Genomic DNA, 17511 nt, shown 5'->3' with positions numbered 1-17511 from the left:
TATGTCACCTGGGCCAGGCCAAGTTTTACATAAGTCGTTTGTTTCCTCTCGTATGTTATGAAAGTGGGAATATATTTCCTATTTTACCTAGCCTCTTTCATATTTCATTGGGCTCCATAAAGTTAACAGCGGACCCCGGATCTGTGCAACCCCCCCCCCCCCCCGGGTATTGGCATTAGTTCCAGATAACAAAAAGCGTTAACTTAGATCGTTGGTTTGAAGTTTGAGAATGAGTGACCATTTGTTTTACATTATATTTTGCTGATATACTTCATGGTGTTAAGAACGTTCCGGAAGAGGTGGGGTTGAAGTGTTGGAGGAGCGGCTATGTGCTGGTATCTTTATATATACGTAGATATCTCATTGAACAAATACATGGATTAACATTAATCCCTTCACGTTGTTAATGGGGATATAGCTTGACAGGGTAAATGGCGAAGCTGGTGAGTAGTGTGGGATATAGTGGGTAAAAGGTGGTCAAACTCAATTAAGAGAGTGGATCGAGCCTATATTATATACCTCTTTGTATCCAAATGCGAATTTTTTCAATCGTATATCCTATCAATTGTTTGAATATTGTGATTATCAATCGGGACCCTGGCTGCAAGAGAGGTTCAAGATATTTTCAAAATGTTAAAAGTCACAGGTCAAAAGGTCATCAGGTCAAATGTTACAGGGTTATTTGTCGTGATTGTTTTAGAACCTGACCAGGTCTCTATTCTGTGTGGGGGTTGTGTATGTGTGTGTGTAAATGCCACTCATCAGTGGTACATGGGAGCCTTTTAACGGTAATGTATAGTTCTGTAGCTATGGTAACACAGACCTCAACGCATTAAACTTGATGAATGGGTAGCTATATGATAGACTCCCAAACCTAACCAAACATGTTCCTATTTTTAGCATCATACAACGAATGATGAATGTTTACTGACGACAGATCTACTGAAGGGTTATCGTTTGGGGTCGAAGAATGCTAGTGTGTGTATGAAGGAAACTGATAAAAACATTTTTTATGGACTATGTATAGGCCCTATACCTAAACATGCCATGCAGTGTACGGGTGGGTGTCTGTGACTGACGCCGCTTTACATGCTTTAGTATTGCGTTAGTACGTAATAGCAAGGTAGCATAATCAATGGTGAGAGGAGGAGAAATTAGCAATAGTTAATATTGAAGAGGATATGCTGAGGTAGCGGATAATGTAACGAGTATGTGTAGAGTATTCTGCATTGTAATTCAAACCCCATCTCAGTATATATCGTCCAACCATTACCGTACTCTCTTGATATGGTGCTTTGCTATTTTTACTATATAGATAAGATATTACCTTACCTCAGGAAATGGATGGATGTGGTGATTGCAAAACTGATATTCCCCCCCCCCCCCAACTCCCCCATATTCCTCTGTTTACCTTCTAGCAGTATATGTGATGACCATCCACCGACAGTACGCTGGTCACAAGTGACTAAAATGAACAGTTTTAAAACTTATATCATACATTTTGGTTTTATTCTATGCAGAAAAATATGTATTGATAGTAATTTTGTAATAGACATAAAACAGTCGATAATGAATATTCTGTAACGCAAACACAAAGAATGGGAAAGTTTTCAAAGGAAACCGATATTTCGGTCCGCCTCGAATCATCTCCAGTGCTATACACTATATGTTACGGCACCTGCAAGCCCGCGTGAAAATCATTCATGTGAAAATTATTGGGGACCATGGACGGACTCGTCTCGGCCGCGTGTCGGGGACGCTGTCATTGCAAATAGCTTATTGTGTATATACATCTAAACTGTCTACCTAAACTGTCTGTATACGACTCTTTATTGTTAATATTCTTCTTCTTTTTCCCCTTTTCTCTTCTCTAGTTGCGTGAAAACAAGTCAGTGCAGTCGGCCATCTTGTCGATCTAAATATGCCTTCGATAACACGACATGTACATGTGAAGGCTTACGCTCCCCGAATACAGAGAGGATATCACACAACAATAACGATTCATTTGAGTTATTCCAAGATGTTGATCTCCAAGTAAGAGCAGTCAAAGAACCACCTCCCATAAAAAGTGCACAACACGACGTCGGCATAGTGCCATTTGTGAGATCAAGTCAAGCACATTTGGAGAGAAATTCCAAAGAAGTCATATCCACCGTTATTCTGAAAAAGGAGACCATTCCGAACCCGCTGCTAAGCGGTGAATCTCCGGACAGGAACGAATATCGGCATTCCTCACACACGAGATACAACGAGACACAACATATCCATGGCAAGCATAACGTCTCTGCTTCGACCAAAGCCCAAATCACAGTTCTAAATCAAGCTGCGGATGACCTCAATGCTACAAATATCAAAGATAGATATAGAGTAGATCTGAAACCGAATGGTACAGACCATGGGACGATTCCAGGACCCGGAACGGCTACTACCGATGTTATAGGTAAAGCGGAAAAGCGCGAAAACCCGCTCGGCCTGCAGGAGTCCGAGGAGGAGATCAATGATATAACCAGTTTTGATTATTATGTTGACACCACCGAAGAGAGATCATCGTCATCATCATCCTATGAATATTCTTCCTCCAGTAGCTATGTAGATGATGATGATGAAGAAATCAAAGCCGGAGATTTTTTGACGAAACCCTCGACAAATCTCGATGTGGATAATTACGACGGTGAAGATGTAGGGAGCGGTGATTTCAGCGGTATCTGAAACGTTGACTATAGACCTTATACAAGTAAAACAATAACTATAAATAAATTAATAAATACATAAATAAATAAATAATCAAACGGGTACATCATGTTACTGTCAGCAAGACAGCGATTTTGTAACTAAAAAACAAAGACATTATTCTGATTTTACCAAGTCTGTACAGTAGAATAAGTATGTATGTTCAACAAAGCCAAAGTTTTAGATATACGAAGTGGATAACAGAATACACCCCCCCTCAATCTCCTCGTGATGCTGGTAAAATAACTTATTTAATTTCCTTCCTTCTTTTTTTACACCGAGAAATGTCAAATGACATATCCAATCCATATCATGACATATCCAACCCAATCCAATCCTTTACGGCAGTACACAATTAATAAATTTCAAGAAAAATACTCAATGAACGTTTTATAAGTGAAGCTCAGAATGAAGAAGAAATGAATTATTCATTTACAGTTTCGAAAAAGGAAGAGGGAAAATTAGAAAATCTCATTTTGAAACACAATTAACAAAAAAATTGAAAAAGTAAGGAAATACAAGTAAGAGAATTTCAAAGAAAAGTATTTAGCTCAATGTTTAGATATTAGATCCTGATATTGTTATAGGTCGCTTTACAAAAATTATTGTAAAAATTAAAAAATATATATAAATCTGTCGTTGGACACGCTAACCCCACACTTCACACAAATAACTATTACCCACAGGTTTATAGTATAAAACCACACACTAGGCCGAAAACTCTGGTTTATTCAGAAATATTTCAAAGGCTTATAGCCCTGTATAAGCCTGTATAAATAACAAAGGTCAATATTTTTATCCATATTGTCATCAATGGGAAAGACTAGGTTTGCTTGCCAAGCTATTCACCCTCAAATATTCTTTTTATATGTCTGAGGGAGAATACAGAGAAGAAAAAGAAGAAGTTTGTGGGCGTTCGTGTGAGATTAATACTTAATCTTATGAATGGTCTAGCTGGAGGGGTTATCTCAAAACCTCTGTACTTTGTAATCGAAGTAGTTTATGCTATGTAGGAGAGAGAGAGATATCAACCACAATCATAAAAAATACTAAAATAGAAATACTCGACAACAAAGAGAGAATCGTTAATCCAAGCGTCATCTGGAATAATATAAAAACTTTTTTTAAATTCAGTCTGGGTTATTTTTTTGGTTAAGTTTCGATACCAGGAATAAAATGCATTAAATCCTGTTAAAGTTGACCTAAAAGGTTAAAAGGAAAAAGAATAAAAAGCTATAAGGAAATTCAGTTTCCTTAGAAGAAATGATCTTTATTAAAATTCTTCCAGGAAAAACAGGGAAAATTGAAAAGGTTAGAAAAAGGCCGCCAAATGTCTCTTTTCTGTTGATGCTATTTCATGTTACAGTTTTCATACTACACGTTCAGTCGTTTTTGAATAATATCATTGGCACCGAGGGTGACTAATCCATTTTAAGTACCTTGGCCTATATAGTGATAATTCAATTTCATTTGATTTCTTATCGTAACTTTCACAAAACCCGTATTTTCGAATGATCATTACAAGTTTGATTTGAATGTAATTGGCAAATTTAGGCTAAATTTAGGTTTTTTTTTCCTTCTTCAACGTAAACCATATCGTGTGTAATTTCTTCGCAATTTGTATGCACATAATGAAAAACCATATTCAATCAGGCCATGAAAACTTATATGTTCTAATTTCGTATAACATCAACGCGGTAACATCTGTAAGAGGAAACCATCAACCTAAATACACTATACCTTCCACATAACTGCGTGTTTGTCGTTCAACTAATTCCATATCTCTAGCAAATTGCTATAAAAAGTAACCAATATCATTTATACTTCTTGTTTACGCTCTCTAAAGTTTTCTCCAAATTTTCTGGAATCGAAGATAATCGTCTCTCTCTGACAAACAACGCTATCTTTGGCATTGCTCCACGCGGGTTTTACATGCATTACGCATGCTCCGGCTATATAGTAGTATAGTATGAACAACCTGGTGAACTTTGCTTTTTCACAAAGCTATTTTCCCGTATCTATTTGCTATACTGCCCAGAGAACGCTTTCGATACCAGTTTGTATCAGACAGGTTCCTCGGGCATGTAAAATACACACTAGGCAAACGCATTCGTGGTATAGGCAGAAACGGATTCGGAGGCATGTACAGTTGCACGCGAGAAAAAAAGAGTATTATTACAAACGACTTGGTCAAGACTAGTTATATAGTAGTATAAAATCCGATAGTGTTGCGTTTGAAATGCCAAAAGGTTTGACACGACGAAAAGAACAGTCATCATTTTGGGAAGGCTATATATGACGAGCATAAGGTGTATCACTTTAAACTACTATAACATTAACATGTGTCATGCCTTGTTTAAGTAAACTTGTTATTAGATAACTGTATGTATCGTGCATGACAGTGACAGATTACAAATGTTTGAACCGGGAAAAAATTGGAAGAAGCGGGCTATATACACAGAACTGATAGTTTTCTGACGTGTGATTTTTGCGGTGTTAAGAGGTGTCACCCAAATGTGCAAGTTACAACCTGTAATCAGGATAATAAGCCATGTCCCGGTGGTGTCATGCGTTACTTAATATATTGAATTTTAATAATCATAAATTTGATAGATTATATTATAACGCCACTTGTGTTGTAGAATTAAGCTTATACAACTCACTAGGCTTGTGACACGTTGCTTTAAGATTCAACATGGCGACCTACTCCCCGCATTCTTTAAATATGTATTTTATTTTCTTTCAATAGCTAGACTCTCCTGTTTCGTATATCTATATGTACATAAAAAGCATTTAGGATCGGGGAAGTTTGACAAAGGAACTTAGACTATAGTACATCAGTGAAGCGATCTATTCCAGAGGTTTTAGCTAGTTTGTTGAAACGACTGTGTGAAGGCTAACTAGTAAGGGAAGACATGCACTTTGCTAAGTTTCGCAACTTACGTATATCGTATATCAATTTTAATGTGTAGCTAGGTTGATATTTCTTTGTGTTTCCTTATTTATAACATGTCGAAAAGCAGACTTGTAAAAATAATAACAATAAAAGAAAAAAATAGCTTGTATGAGTTTTGATTTACGGCAAAGGACGGTGAAGGTTAATTGTATATATATATATATAAGTGTGGTTTACGCATTATTGCTCACGGTAGGTATCATATAATCTATGGCCGGCCAAAGTTGTCATTAATATTATTTGAAGAATATACTTGTACAGATTATTACTGAAATTAAAATTAACATAATTGTTTGTTGCCTTTGCGTCACATGGTCATAATTGAAAGATAAACATGATATTTGTATGCCTATAATGGTTGCTTAGAAGTTTAATTTGCAGAGAGAAATTTAACTTGATATAAAGTTCTTGAGACGGAACTTAGAAGCACCTGTAACTTTTCGCCTAGGTTTGGAGTGTGACTTTAACTTTGGACGTTTTATTATTCTTTTTTTGTCACTTTTAGTCGAAGTTGTTAGCAGTCGTCAGCAGTATTAACCCAAAACATGCCATAAAGTCCAAAAACTGGTAACCAGTAATCCACCTCGTAGTAAGCTACTTTGTTTTATATTTATTATCGTTAGATAATGTGTATCAATTTCAAAATCTGGAGATTAAAAAGTTCCAGGAAAGTACGATAGAAAACCCCTGGATTATTAAAAAACTTCCCTAGGTGAGTTATAGAAACGTACCGTGTTATCAGAGAAAATGTCAAAGGTCATTTGAGTTTAACAGAGGGTATAGATTATGAAAACAACAACAACAACAACTCGTATATAATTAATCATTAAGGATATAAATGGGGACTTTTGTTTATTCAAACTTTGGGCGAGATACCGGTATGAGAGAATTATTTGTAGAGTTAGGCTTATATATATCTATGTGTGATCTATCATTGTCAACCAATGATCGTTTAATGGTGGTATATGTGTACAGCTCTTCAACCAAAAATATCTTAAAAATATCTTGAAAAATGAATAAAATACACAGATCATATAAAATTATGTTAATGTCGTCATCTTTCCTTTGTTTTAACTTTTTATTGGCAGACTTCGCCGAATTCTAGATATAATTTGGGTACTATATTTATTTATTTAAATAATTTCTTGACAGCGGATTTAAGTCTGTAAAATCAATATTTAACATTTGAAAAATAAAACCAAATATTTTGTTCTGGAAAAATCCTAGAAAACAGAAACAGAAAAATGAGTTGAAGTTTCACACTGAATATTTAATGCCCAAGACACAAAACAACGGAATGAAAGGAACAGCTCATGGGCAATGGATTGTAATTTGTGCATAGGGAATGCCGGAGCAGGCACAACACACACCACTTACCTCTCGCAAGTCGAGACATCGCATTTATGGAACGCCATTTTAACAGTTATTCAACAATAACAGATATCTCCAACTAATTTTTGGATATCTTTCATTCATTTTCAGATATCTCTCATTTACTTCCAGATACCAATAATTTAAACATATTTGAGATATCAGAAGTTGAATTCGAGATATAATGAGAGATATCCCAAAATTGAAATTAGATATATCAAAGAATTCGAATTAGAGATATCCAGAATTGAATAATCAATTTCTGATATCTCAAATTGAAGTGGAGATATCTGAAATAATTAGAGCCACTTAAATTTAATTCGAGATATCTGGCATTAATTGCAGATATTTCGAATTAGATTGAATATATCTCGAATTTTTGAATCAATGTTAGTATGGTGTTCCATACGCAAGCACATTGAGAACAGCCATTTCTCTAATACGAGAACACACACCCACGGACAGATGACCACACGCGCCAAGTCGAGAACAAGCACTCACTAGCGCGTACTTCAGTAAGAACCCACCCGATAGCATAGCATACCATAGTGTACTTGTTTAATCTAGTGTGCTGGGTCTGGATGGAGGGTAAGGCTACATAGGAGCAAACAACTTAGCTTAATTTAAGGATAGCTACAGGTTGAATTTTAAGTCTTGTTATTCCATCCTCTAAGAACTGAAGAAGAAATAATACTTAAAGAGCTGGTCACGTTTCTACGGCTGTTCCGATTTTCAAGATCATTCACCTTTATAGTCTGCTAAATCTCCGGAATGTCCCTTTAATGTTGACTTCATTATGATGTCGGCTTCTCGGTGCTCAACAGAAACCTGTTCTGCTTTGACTTGATGAGAATAACAGAGTACCCTCACATCCCCGGTACCATTTGTTCTTACGAATGTGTAATGCACTTTACATATGTTTTTAATCTCTTACGGTTTTCCCCGTCACATATTGTCGTTGCATCTCAGTAACGGTCAAAATGATCTCTGTGTTCAACAGAGTAGTCCATTAAGTTTCATTTATAAGACTCAGAAGTCTAAAGGGTCGTATCTCAAGATAAAATAAGTTGGGGAATACACCCTGGATTTTTATCAGTGATCTAGAACATATTAATGTTGTGCCTAAAGCCATATTCTAAGAGACGGGAATGGGGGTGGGTGGGTGGGTAGGGTTGGGTGGTTAGGGAAGGGGCTTTCGACTTGTGGGGTATAAAAGTCTTCTTAACCGAATATGTTAAGATCTATCGATATATTCGAATTTAAAACTCTGGTTGTATATATTTGTTATCGCTTTTAGGGCGTTAGACTAATAACCACTGCTAGTTATTACATCCGCCTATCGAGCAAGATGATATATGCTACATCATAGAGCCTACATGTCTGCAGTGCATAGAGCCTAGTAGTGCATAGTGCCTAGATGCACTGCTTATGTCCCTGTATTTACATTTTAACACTCCTGCACCAAGCGCATTTCTGATAAATTTAGCCTATATACAAATATGCATTTAATGATTGACAAAAATGAAAACAAGCACAGAAATGGAACAATCCTGTCTTTTCCATCTGTATTTTGTTTTATTACATAAACTAGCAAAGACGTGATTTATTTAGTATGACATACTCTATCAACAGCAGACGTCATCAGCAACAACAAAAAACAAGATTCATATTCAATGTCATAATAGAACAAGAAAAGACAAGTCCTTCTGTTATGTCAACCGTTTGATTTTATGGACTTAAACAATTCTGAGAAAGGAGAAGATAATATATTAGAAGGATGGATAGACAAAACTCAATCACAGCAGAGAGCCAACCCCAATGTGAAAGTTCATATTATGGGCTTCGGTATATACGGAATCCGCGTCCAATCTGTCATTAGGTGGCAGCCTTCTCATCGTCAAAATTTAAAGGAACGTTTAGGTGGCCGACAATGTAACACTTCTTAAACAACAACTCTATGTTGAAGTCCCCAGTATATTGCCCTTAAAGAGGACATAAACCCAACCACCCACTAATTGGCTTATATGTGAAGAACAACTCCTCTATACAGCTAAGAAAAATCTTGCTCCGGTTGGGTAATATCCTAGTAAAAAGTCATGTCTGTGAGCAAAAAAAAACCCACTATATTTTACCACTTGAGAACATACATACATATATATATATATATATATATATATATATATATAAATATATATATATATATATATTGTATTTTATGTAATATATGTAATATTTTATGCAGTTTATGTAATATTTTGTTTTTGTGAGACATTTCGCAAGTACCGTTATCATCATCCTCGTGAAGTTCTCTCTACGTTGTCGCTCTCTGGTCTTTGATCGAGTCTTAACAGTGTTTTCGTGAGGTCGTCATGGTTAGGAGAGAGGTCAAGTTAATCGTCAAACAACTACGTTTACAACGACAGTGATTTATTCCATGATCGAAAAAAAAAATGAAAACGAAGCAAATCGCAAGCTTTGTTCAGGAACTATCGTGTATCGGCGTTTAGACCCTTCATTTCAACCAGCGTCAACGTGCTATCAATGGCCGCTAACGACCCCGGCAAAGTGCACGAAGATGTTGAATAACACAGTCCCAAGTGACGGTAGTGGATTGAGTGAACATTTCCATTTGAGAAGCTGCGCCAAATATTTGTTCTTATCTTATCTAGCGATAAAGATATGTCAGCGGAAAACATTTCAAAGTCTCAAGACACATGTCTGGATTTGTAGAACAGTATACAGTACCCACGTCTTCGAGTGGAGAAGACTTTGAGAAGAACCACGACCATTTTAATTTTTCCGTCCCACCTGGGCTTCGTCCATTAGGGACACATCAGGCGATTGTAGGCGAAACCGGTCGTGGAATTTCTCTGGTGTGTTGAACTTTGATAATTTATTGTATATCTGTCATACCACTTGCTACACAGTCATTTCATAATTACGGCTTGGCTTGCCTTTAAAAGTGGTAATTCTGTGTACATTGTCATATTCAAAAGCTCCAGGGGTAGAATCTATACGATGGTAACACGTGGGTAATACGCTCTCATTGACAGGTACGGACGTAGGTCTGTGACATAAAAGCCCGGGTTCGATTCCTACCTTCGCAAGACAAGCGACGTAGCCAGGAATTTGAAAGGGGGGAGCACTTTTTGCAATTGATTTGGATTTTCAAAGTTGTAGGCACGACTATCTGAGCGGAGCGCCACCATCGGTTGGCGCGGAGCGTACAAGAAAATTTTTGGTTTTACAAACCCCCAGATGGCCGGAAACGGCCCTTCCCGAATGTTCATTCTGGTTCCCTGGCCTCTTGCTAACTTGAGACACCTCATTCAATATCACTTTTAATCCCAAAAAACAAACGAGTTAAAATAGTACGTAATTCAATAATACATAATGTATTAAAATGAGCAAGGTACACAAGGGCGGCGGAAGCACTTTTAATCTGGGGGGGGGGGGGGCACCGACGTCAAAGGGCACTTTGCAGAAATTCGATTGGACTGATGCAGCCTGATATTTAGTACCCTTTATAAATCTTATTGTATTATCTTATTTGCGTATACACATCACTCCATCAACGCCCCCACCCCCCCCCCCCCCCATCTTAGTAGTCTTACTTTTCAACTTCTGATACTTGTAGATACAAAGATAGGCCAGAAATGTCTTTCATACAACCATAGCCAGTAATTGTCTTTGATACAACTGTAGCTAGTAAATGTTTATCGAAAGGCTGTTTTGGAACTTGGAACGCCGATCGTGACAACAACAGGCAACAAAGTGCTGCAGCTCTATACATATAAAGTCTGTTAATCAACGATAGGCTTATTTGACTGTGGAATGTTCTCAACTGAAATTTTATCTGCGTAAACGGGTTCTTAAGTAGATGTTAAAAAACTGACAAGATCGTATCCTAGTCTTTTTCGGCGGGTAGAGTAATGAATGAAACGGCACGCGATATGAATGACAGCCTAGATGACAGAAGAATAGGTCACCTAATTTAGCCATAATCTTGCTACATTCATTTCAGTCTTTTCAACTTCTGATACTTGTAGATACAAAGATAGTCCAGATATGTCTTTGATACAACTGTATAGCTAGTAAATGTTTAAGTTAGCCTAATAAGAGAAGGCGAGAGCTATCCGACGATTGCCATCTGATGCACATTTTTCAAGTGTTTTCTCAACTGAAATATTATCTGCGTAAACGGGTTCTTAACTACATGTTTAAAAACTGACAAGATCGGATCCTATAGTCTTTTTCGGCTGGTAGAGTGTTGAATGAAACTATCGTGCTACATACTGGTTACGCCCTGATCATATGATATCATTATCAGCAGATTTTGTTTCCTGTTTAAATTCTTTTACATGTTCTTTTACATAATATATCAGAAAGACAAACATAGTGCTCTTTTACAAGTTTAGCTTCATAACATGCTGTTCGTGCAACAACTTAGGACGACTCATTGAACGAACGTTGTCGACGTTGTTATGCATACAGTTGGTGACATTCCATAGAGTGTGGTTAGGTAGGCAATATGTATTTTATTACGCAGTGGCCAACTGTAGGCTTGTAATTGGCTATAAGCTAAATTTAGCTAATTGCATCTGCCAAACTAAGTAAGTAGTTGAATCAGTAGGCGTGAATGTTACTACGATTACAATCGAGTTAACGGAGCTGACGAGTATTCAAGATCAAAAGAGCACTGACAAAATACCATGCTAAAAAAACGACAGTTAAAAAAAAAAAAAAATCGACACTGAAAGGGGGGAGCGGTCGCTCCCCCTGCTCCCCCCTGGCTACGTCCCTGTCGCAAGATGAGTCTCAAAAGTACGAAACCGATCGTGAACTGGAAATTTTCTGGTGTGTGTATTTTTAATTATTTAATACATCCCTGTCATACCACTTTCTGCACATTCAGTTTGGGCTCACGTCTTTGAGTTAACCACGCATTAACGCGAACACATAACGCAGAACGGCCTAAATTCAGACGCTGCTATTACCCAGACTTCAAGAAAATAGCCATAAGAAACAATAACAAACATAAACGCACACTAGAGATGAGGGGAACAAATTCTGTAGTTACCTTCAAAAGGCGACACGCCCACGATTATGTAATGTATTCATGTCAGGCTATAGGCTAGCAGTTAACAACCGTCGTTCAGTGGTGGATAACATGAGCCAGTCGCTATAGCAAAAGACCCGGTGAGCTTTGAGTGACGTCACGACTTTACCGCGTATTTCACTAAGTTGATAAGGCGAATATGGGAAATTTTGTTTTTGTGATTGTGATAAAGTTGATATCAACCTAAGTCCTTCTAAAATCAGTTTAGATGATTTTATTTTTTCGGATATCGTGCTTCTCTGTTTTCTTACCTTTTAAAACAAATGTGTCCTTTTATTACAGGTTGTCATATATGGCGTCGGCACTGGGACCGAGTTCATAACTTCGACCGATAAAGAGCTCTCTGCCTAGAACATGTCACAATGTATAAGCAATCAGACGCCATCTGTCATGCGAAGTGGAAAGAGTACATCTATCAATGTTGCATTCTAAGGTTTATGTAACTCTGGCATGGTATGACGAAAGATTATTCTCAGTACACATCTAAACATGAATACTCCAATGTAATCAAAAGGTTAAGATCAACAGATATTCCATCGAAAGCGGCCCCGAACAGATTCCACGGTGTGAAGCAAAGCAAAGTTTGTGCCCCATTTCAAGAGTCAGGGAATGTAAGGTTAAAATATCGCTTACATTGATATGACTTTTCATATCTCAACCACGTATACTTGCTTTGAGCCCCCCCCCCCCCAACCCACCTCCTAGAAAATCGAGGGGCTCATTGGCAGGCAGAAATTGACACAAAATTCATAGTTTACAGTACATTAATATGTAACGTTGTGTATGCGGTGCTAGCTATGCAATCGAAAATTCTTCAACATCGTCAAAACTTGCAATATAGATAACCATTTGCATCTAAGCATGCTCCACTTTGTCAACTAAATTTCACCCTCCCCTTAGAACCCTCCCTGGACGATTTTAACATCTCAGCCTCCCATTAACACATAACAAGGTGGTTGCGACCCTGTGCATGTATATACATACACCTCTGTCAGTAAAATCCCACCGCGAGCCCACATTTCAGGGTATCATTTTGCAAGAAAACGAAGACTTCTGCCAACCTCCTTCCTGTGATAGAAGTCATAATTTTGCTAGAGTGCATGCATGAATTTGTACCCTCATCAAAAGCGGACGCCGGGAGATTGAAGCAACCACCGACATCATTTTGCAACGTTATATATTATATTATGGCCTGTCCGTGTAAACTGCCTCTGTTCTATTTGCTTTATATTCGTTTTTTTTTCCAAATCGCATTTTTGTGTTTTGTGTGGATGTGTTTGTTTGGGCTGGGGTGTGATTGCAATGAGCGAGAAATTAACAAAACTAATCAATTCTAACTTCATTGAGTGATAGAAAAACCTTGTTCTATTTTAGAAGAAATAAGTGGTAAATGGTACCCCTTGTCGGGTTATGTATGCTCCGCATATCTTATAACTGTATGTCAGTTCTCTGAAGTTCTATATCCGCATGTGTGTGTTATGAAATGAAGTTTTTGTCGAGAAATTTTTTTTTTTTATACATTAACTAACGCCAACGCATATAATCGTAACTTTTTGAACAGTCCCCGCGTGGAAAAAGAAAAGAAAAGAAATAGCCGCCATTCCTGTTCTTAAACTATAAATATTCCTTCATTGTCGATAAACCTATTTTTCTAAATGGGTCGACGAAAATGACAGTCGTGATTTTTACCCGTCAAACCAATCAAGTACATTTGCGAGGGGTACAGCAGCACATCGTGAATACATGCATCAATTTTCAGGAGACCTCCCACGGGAAAGATTCCTACAGATAAAGCATAACGCGAAACAGATGGTAAGTTGTACAACCCGATCAATAAAGTCTATATACCAAGATTGCTGAGTAAAAAACAGAAGGAAGGGAGGAAGGGAGGAAGGAAGGAAGAATGAAAGAAAGGAACAAAAACAAATGAAAAGAACAAAAGAAAAGAGAGAGAACAAAAGAAAAAGGGAAGGGATGAGAAAGAAAACACAAGAATGACACGAAAATGGTTTAGTGTGATATTGATGTGATTGTTATCACGATCCGGTATTGACTGAAACGTGACCATTCTGCCTACCACCCAATCTGCGAGATGGTACAATTAAAAGAAAAGTAGGGTCAAAGGTCTCTTACTGATAAAATCTCATCAATGTAAAGTCATCTTGTCAGGAATATAGTCTTAGTTATACCTGACAAAATCAACTTTCAAAACATATTAAGAGAAACTACCGGTGCTGTGGCCGATTGGATAAAGGCTGTGGTATTTGAAGCAATGAGGGCTTAGCAAATGGGAGGTTCCGGGTTCGATACCCGGACGGGTCATAGTAATGCCGGTTTCTCATACAAGAGCAATCTACCGTTTTCCCATCTGAAATGACATTTTGAATTGAAAAGATTCCATATTTGAGTTAAACTGTTGAATTGGAAGCCATCCGACGTGTAAGTTGTAATCCATAAGCCCTTGTGGGTTTCTCCCACATTTGTGGTCGCTTATGCGTCGTAAAAAATAACTGCTGATTATTATTATTATTATGAATATTATTACATTAGTTGCGTTGTTGATTGATGTTGTTCAGTGTCTCCACGCCGGCGGTAGAGAGGGGCTTCACATTTTTTTTTCAGAACAGTGATCGTAGGCGTAGTGTCTACACCAATAGACGGTGATGTGACTTCTCCCTCTCTCTCGTCCCCACCCCCAACAATCTCAAAAAATTGCACGAGCAAGCCCATCATTGGGGGGAGTTTAGTAGTCACCTACACTCCTACAGTAATCCACGGACTTTGAATTCCTGGATTAAGTAGCCTTAGAATGCAGTAATGTTTAATGAAAACATGGCCTTTTTCAGCCTATATATTAAGTCTTTAACGACGTTGATTGTGCTGCCGCATTAATATATACCATGACATGCATGCAACAGTTAAAACACCATAAAGAGGAGGGTGGAGGAGAAGAGTCAAATTACATACGGTACACTTCCAACCCTCTTCCTCCCTATCATCATCTTCCTCCAACCAGTATAGCATGGTGACATCCCTATGTTCCGACGTCTCTATGTTCCGACAATACGAAATAATTTTTTTGACCAACATTTTTCGGACCCAACTTTTTTCAACCAACATTTCTTTGGACCCAAATTTTTGGGACCCAATTTTTTGGACCCCAATTTTCGGAAGAGTTTTTTTTGCACCAAACTTTTGGTCCCCAAAAAATTTGGTCCCAAAAAAATAGGTCCGAAACATTTTTTGTCCAAACATATTTTGGTTAAAAAAAGTTAGGTCCGAAAAAATGTTGGTCAAAAAAAATTATGAGTCCAAAAATAATTTCGTATTGTCGGAACATAGAGACGTCGGAACATAGAGATGTAACCGTATAGCATTGCGTCAGTTTTATAAGTGACAACTACTTCGTTAACATGAAGCTTACGCTTATTGAGATAAACTATAACTGAAATGCAAGCACACTGGATGTCATCCAAGACTGGATATCTTCCAAGACTGGTTATCTTCCAAGACTGGATATCTTCCAAATGGATATCTTCCAAGACTGGATTTTGGGCTCTCCGTTACATGTGATGAACCAATATTTTATGCCAATTTTAGCATTTGAGGATACGGTCAAAACCCAAACTCCCACCACCCCCTCCTCCTCCAGTATCCCCACCCCCTCCCCCAACACACACACCCTTCTAATTCCATCGCTACTCATTAGTCCCAATTAATACTGTCGCTCTTAATATTATACCACCCCAACGTAAAGCTGATTACTGAAAAGAGTTTGAAGACAGACATATCGGTTAAAACATTGGAATCATCCGATTTTTTATTTCATACAATTCATCTTAACAAGCAATGAAGTACATGCTGAATGGAATGGATATTGTATACAAATTAATGTACACAAATCAATATGGAATTTCATAGTTGGGACAATGATGTAGAAAACAATATGCGCTAACACACGCTAACACAGGCAGACCGTTACGAAACCTAAGCTAAGATACACTAACACGGTTCGAATGAACCGCCATTGTTACACAATACCGCGGTACTTGGTGAGTTCATACGGTTTTTCTCCGGCTGCCTGTATTTTTGATCCAGCTGATACATGGAGCGCCAAGTCGACACCGCCGTGTTTGATCTGGACCAATATAGCTAAAGCAGGCCAAATAGAAACACTTTAGTACAGTGGCGTAGGAAGGTACTTTTGAGTGGGGGCGGGCTGAAGACTGATGGCCGGCCTGGGGGAAGGGTCTAAGGGGAGGGGGTGCCCCCTCCCCTTTGGAATTTTTTTGCATTTTCAGGTGGCCTCAGATGCAATTTGGTGCACACTTCAACACCCACTCCATTTTGTAAATAATTTTGCATTTTCACCTGGCCTTAGATGCAATTTGGTGCTCCAAATGAGATTTTTTTTCTCATTTGGAAATGAAAAAGGGGTTTTCTGACTTGCGAAGCGGGGGGGGGGGGCGGAATGATACTTCCGCCCCACCATTTTTTTCACTGGGGGGGCTGGCGCCCCCAGCCCCCCGGTTCCTACGCCCTTGCTTGAGTATTATCTTTGGTAATGTTATGGAGGAACATACTTTTATGAAAAGTTGAAACATTAAAATCAAAGCCTCTTTCCTGTATTTGAATGTAACAAACTTAACGTATCCTTTTTAAGTTTGTGTTAAAGATTGAAAACCTTCTGTCACCTTGCTATAAAATATTTTTACATGAAAGGGTAACCATCTGACATCATATAATGGGCTCTTTCATAATAAATATAGCTTTGGTATGCGATCACTGTAATTAATCACATAACTTTCAGGTGTGGCGGGGGGGGGGGGGCGGGACACTTTCACACTATGCATGGAACAGTGTATGGCAACATGTGGCTTACCCACATCGGTATAAATAACACCACCGATTTTTTTTACTGAAGAATTTTATAGCCACTCTTTGAAGGGAAATATTACAAACTGTAAGATAATTTTGAAAACTGATAATTCAGAGTTTCAATGTTCATTACCACCAATTTACACATCATTTTACATTTAATTTTTGTGCATTCATTGATGCTGTTGGATATTAAAATTGTGACTACAACGTAATAATATCTTTAACTAGTGTAGCCACGCTTCATTTAAACCAAATATGAAGGGCAAAGTTAACAATTTTTGGGTTTTTTGTTTTGTTTTAAGTTTTCCAATTTGCATGTGGTTAATACTCATATGAAAGTGTCGGGTGAGGAAATGTTCCTACCGAATGGACTCCATTAATTATTCCAGAAGGGCGTGGTGTAGTGTGACCAAATTGAAACCTTATATTGATTGGAAAATTATTGTTCTATTGA

At 37.9% G+C, this 17511-nt stretch overlaps 1 protein-coding gene across 1 annotated transcript in view; it reads left to right on the top strand.

Moving 5' to 3' along the window:
• Window positions 1-6726, top strand: part of LOC139979438 (uncharacterized) — a 37624-nt gene extending 30898 nt beyond the window's left edge. Inside the window, exon 5 of the mRNA XM_071990222.1 lies at window positions 1875-6726. Coding sequence (XP_071846323.1) covers window positions 1875-2709 — 835 coding nt within the window. The 3' untranslated portion in view covers window positions 2710-6726. The remainder of the gene's footprint in view (window positions 1-1874) is intronic.
• Window positions 6727-17511: the final 10785 nt, after the last annotated feature.

Source organism: Apostichopus japonicus, chromosome 14 (assembly GCF_037975245.1).
Source record: "Apostichopus japonicus isolate 1M-3 chromosome 14, ASM3797524v1, whole genome shotgun sequence".
Taxonomy (NCBI): Eukaryota; Metazoa; Echinodermata; class Holothuroidea; order Aspidochirotida; family Stichopodidae; genus Apostichopus; species Apostichopus japonicus.
Note: the sequence above shows the minus strand (reverse complement) of the source record. Positions and strands in the feature narration are given on the sequence as shown.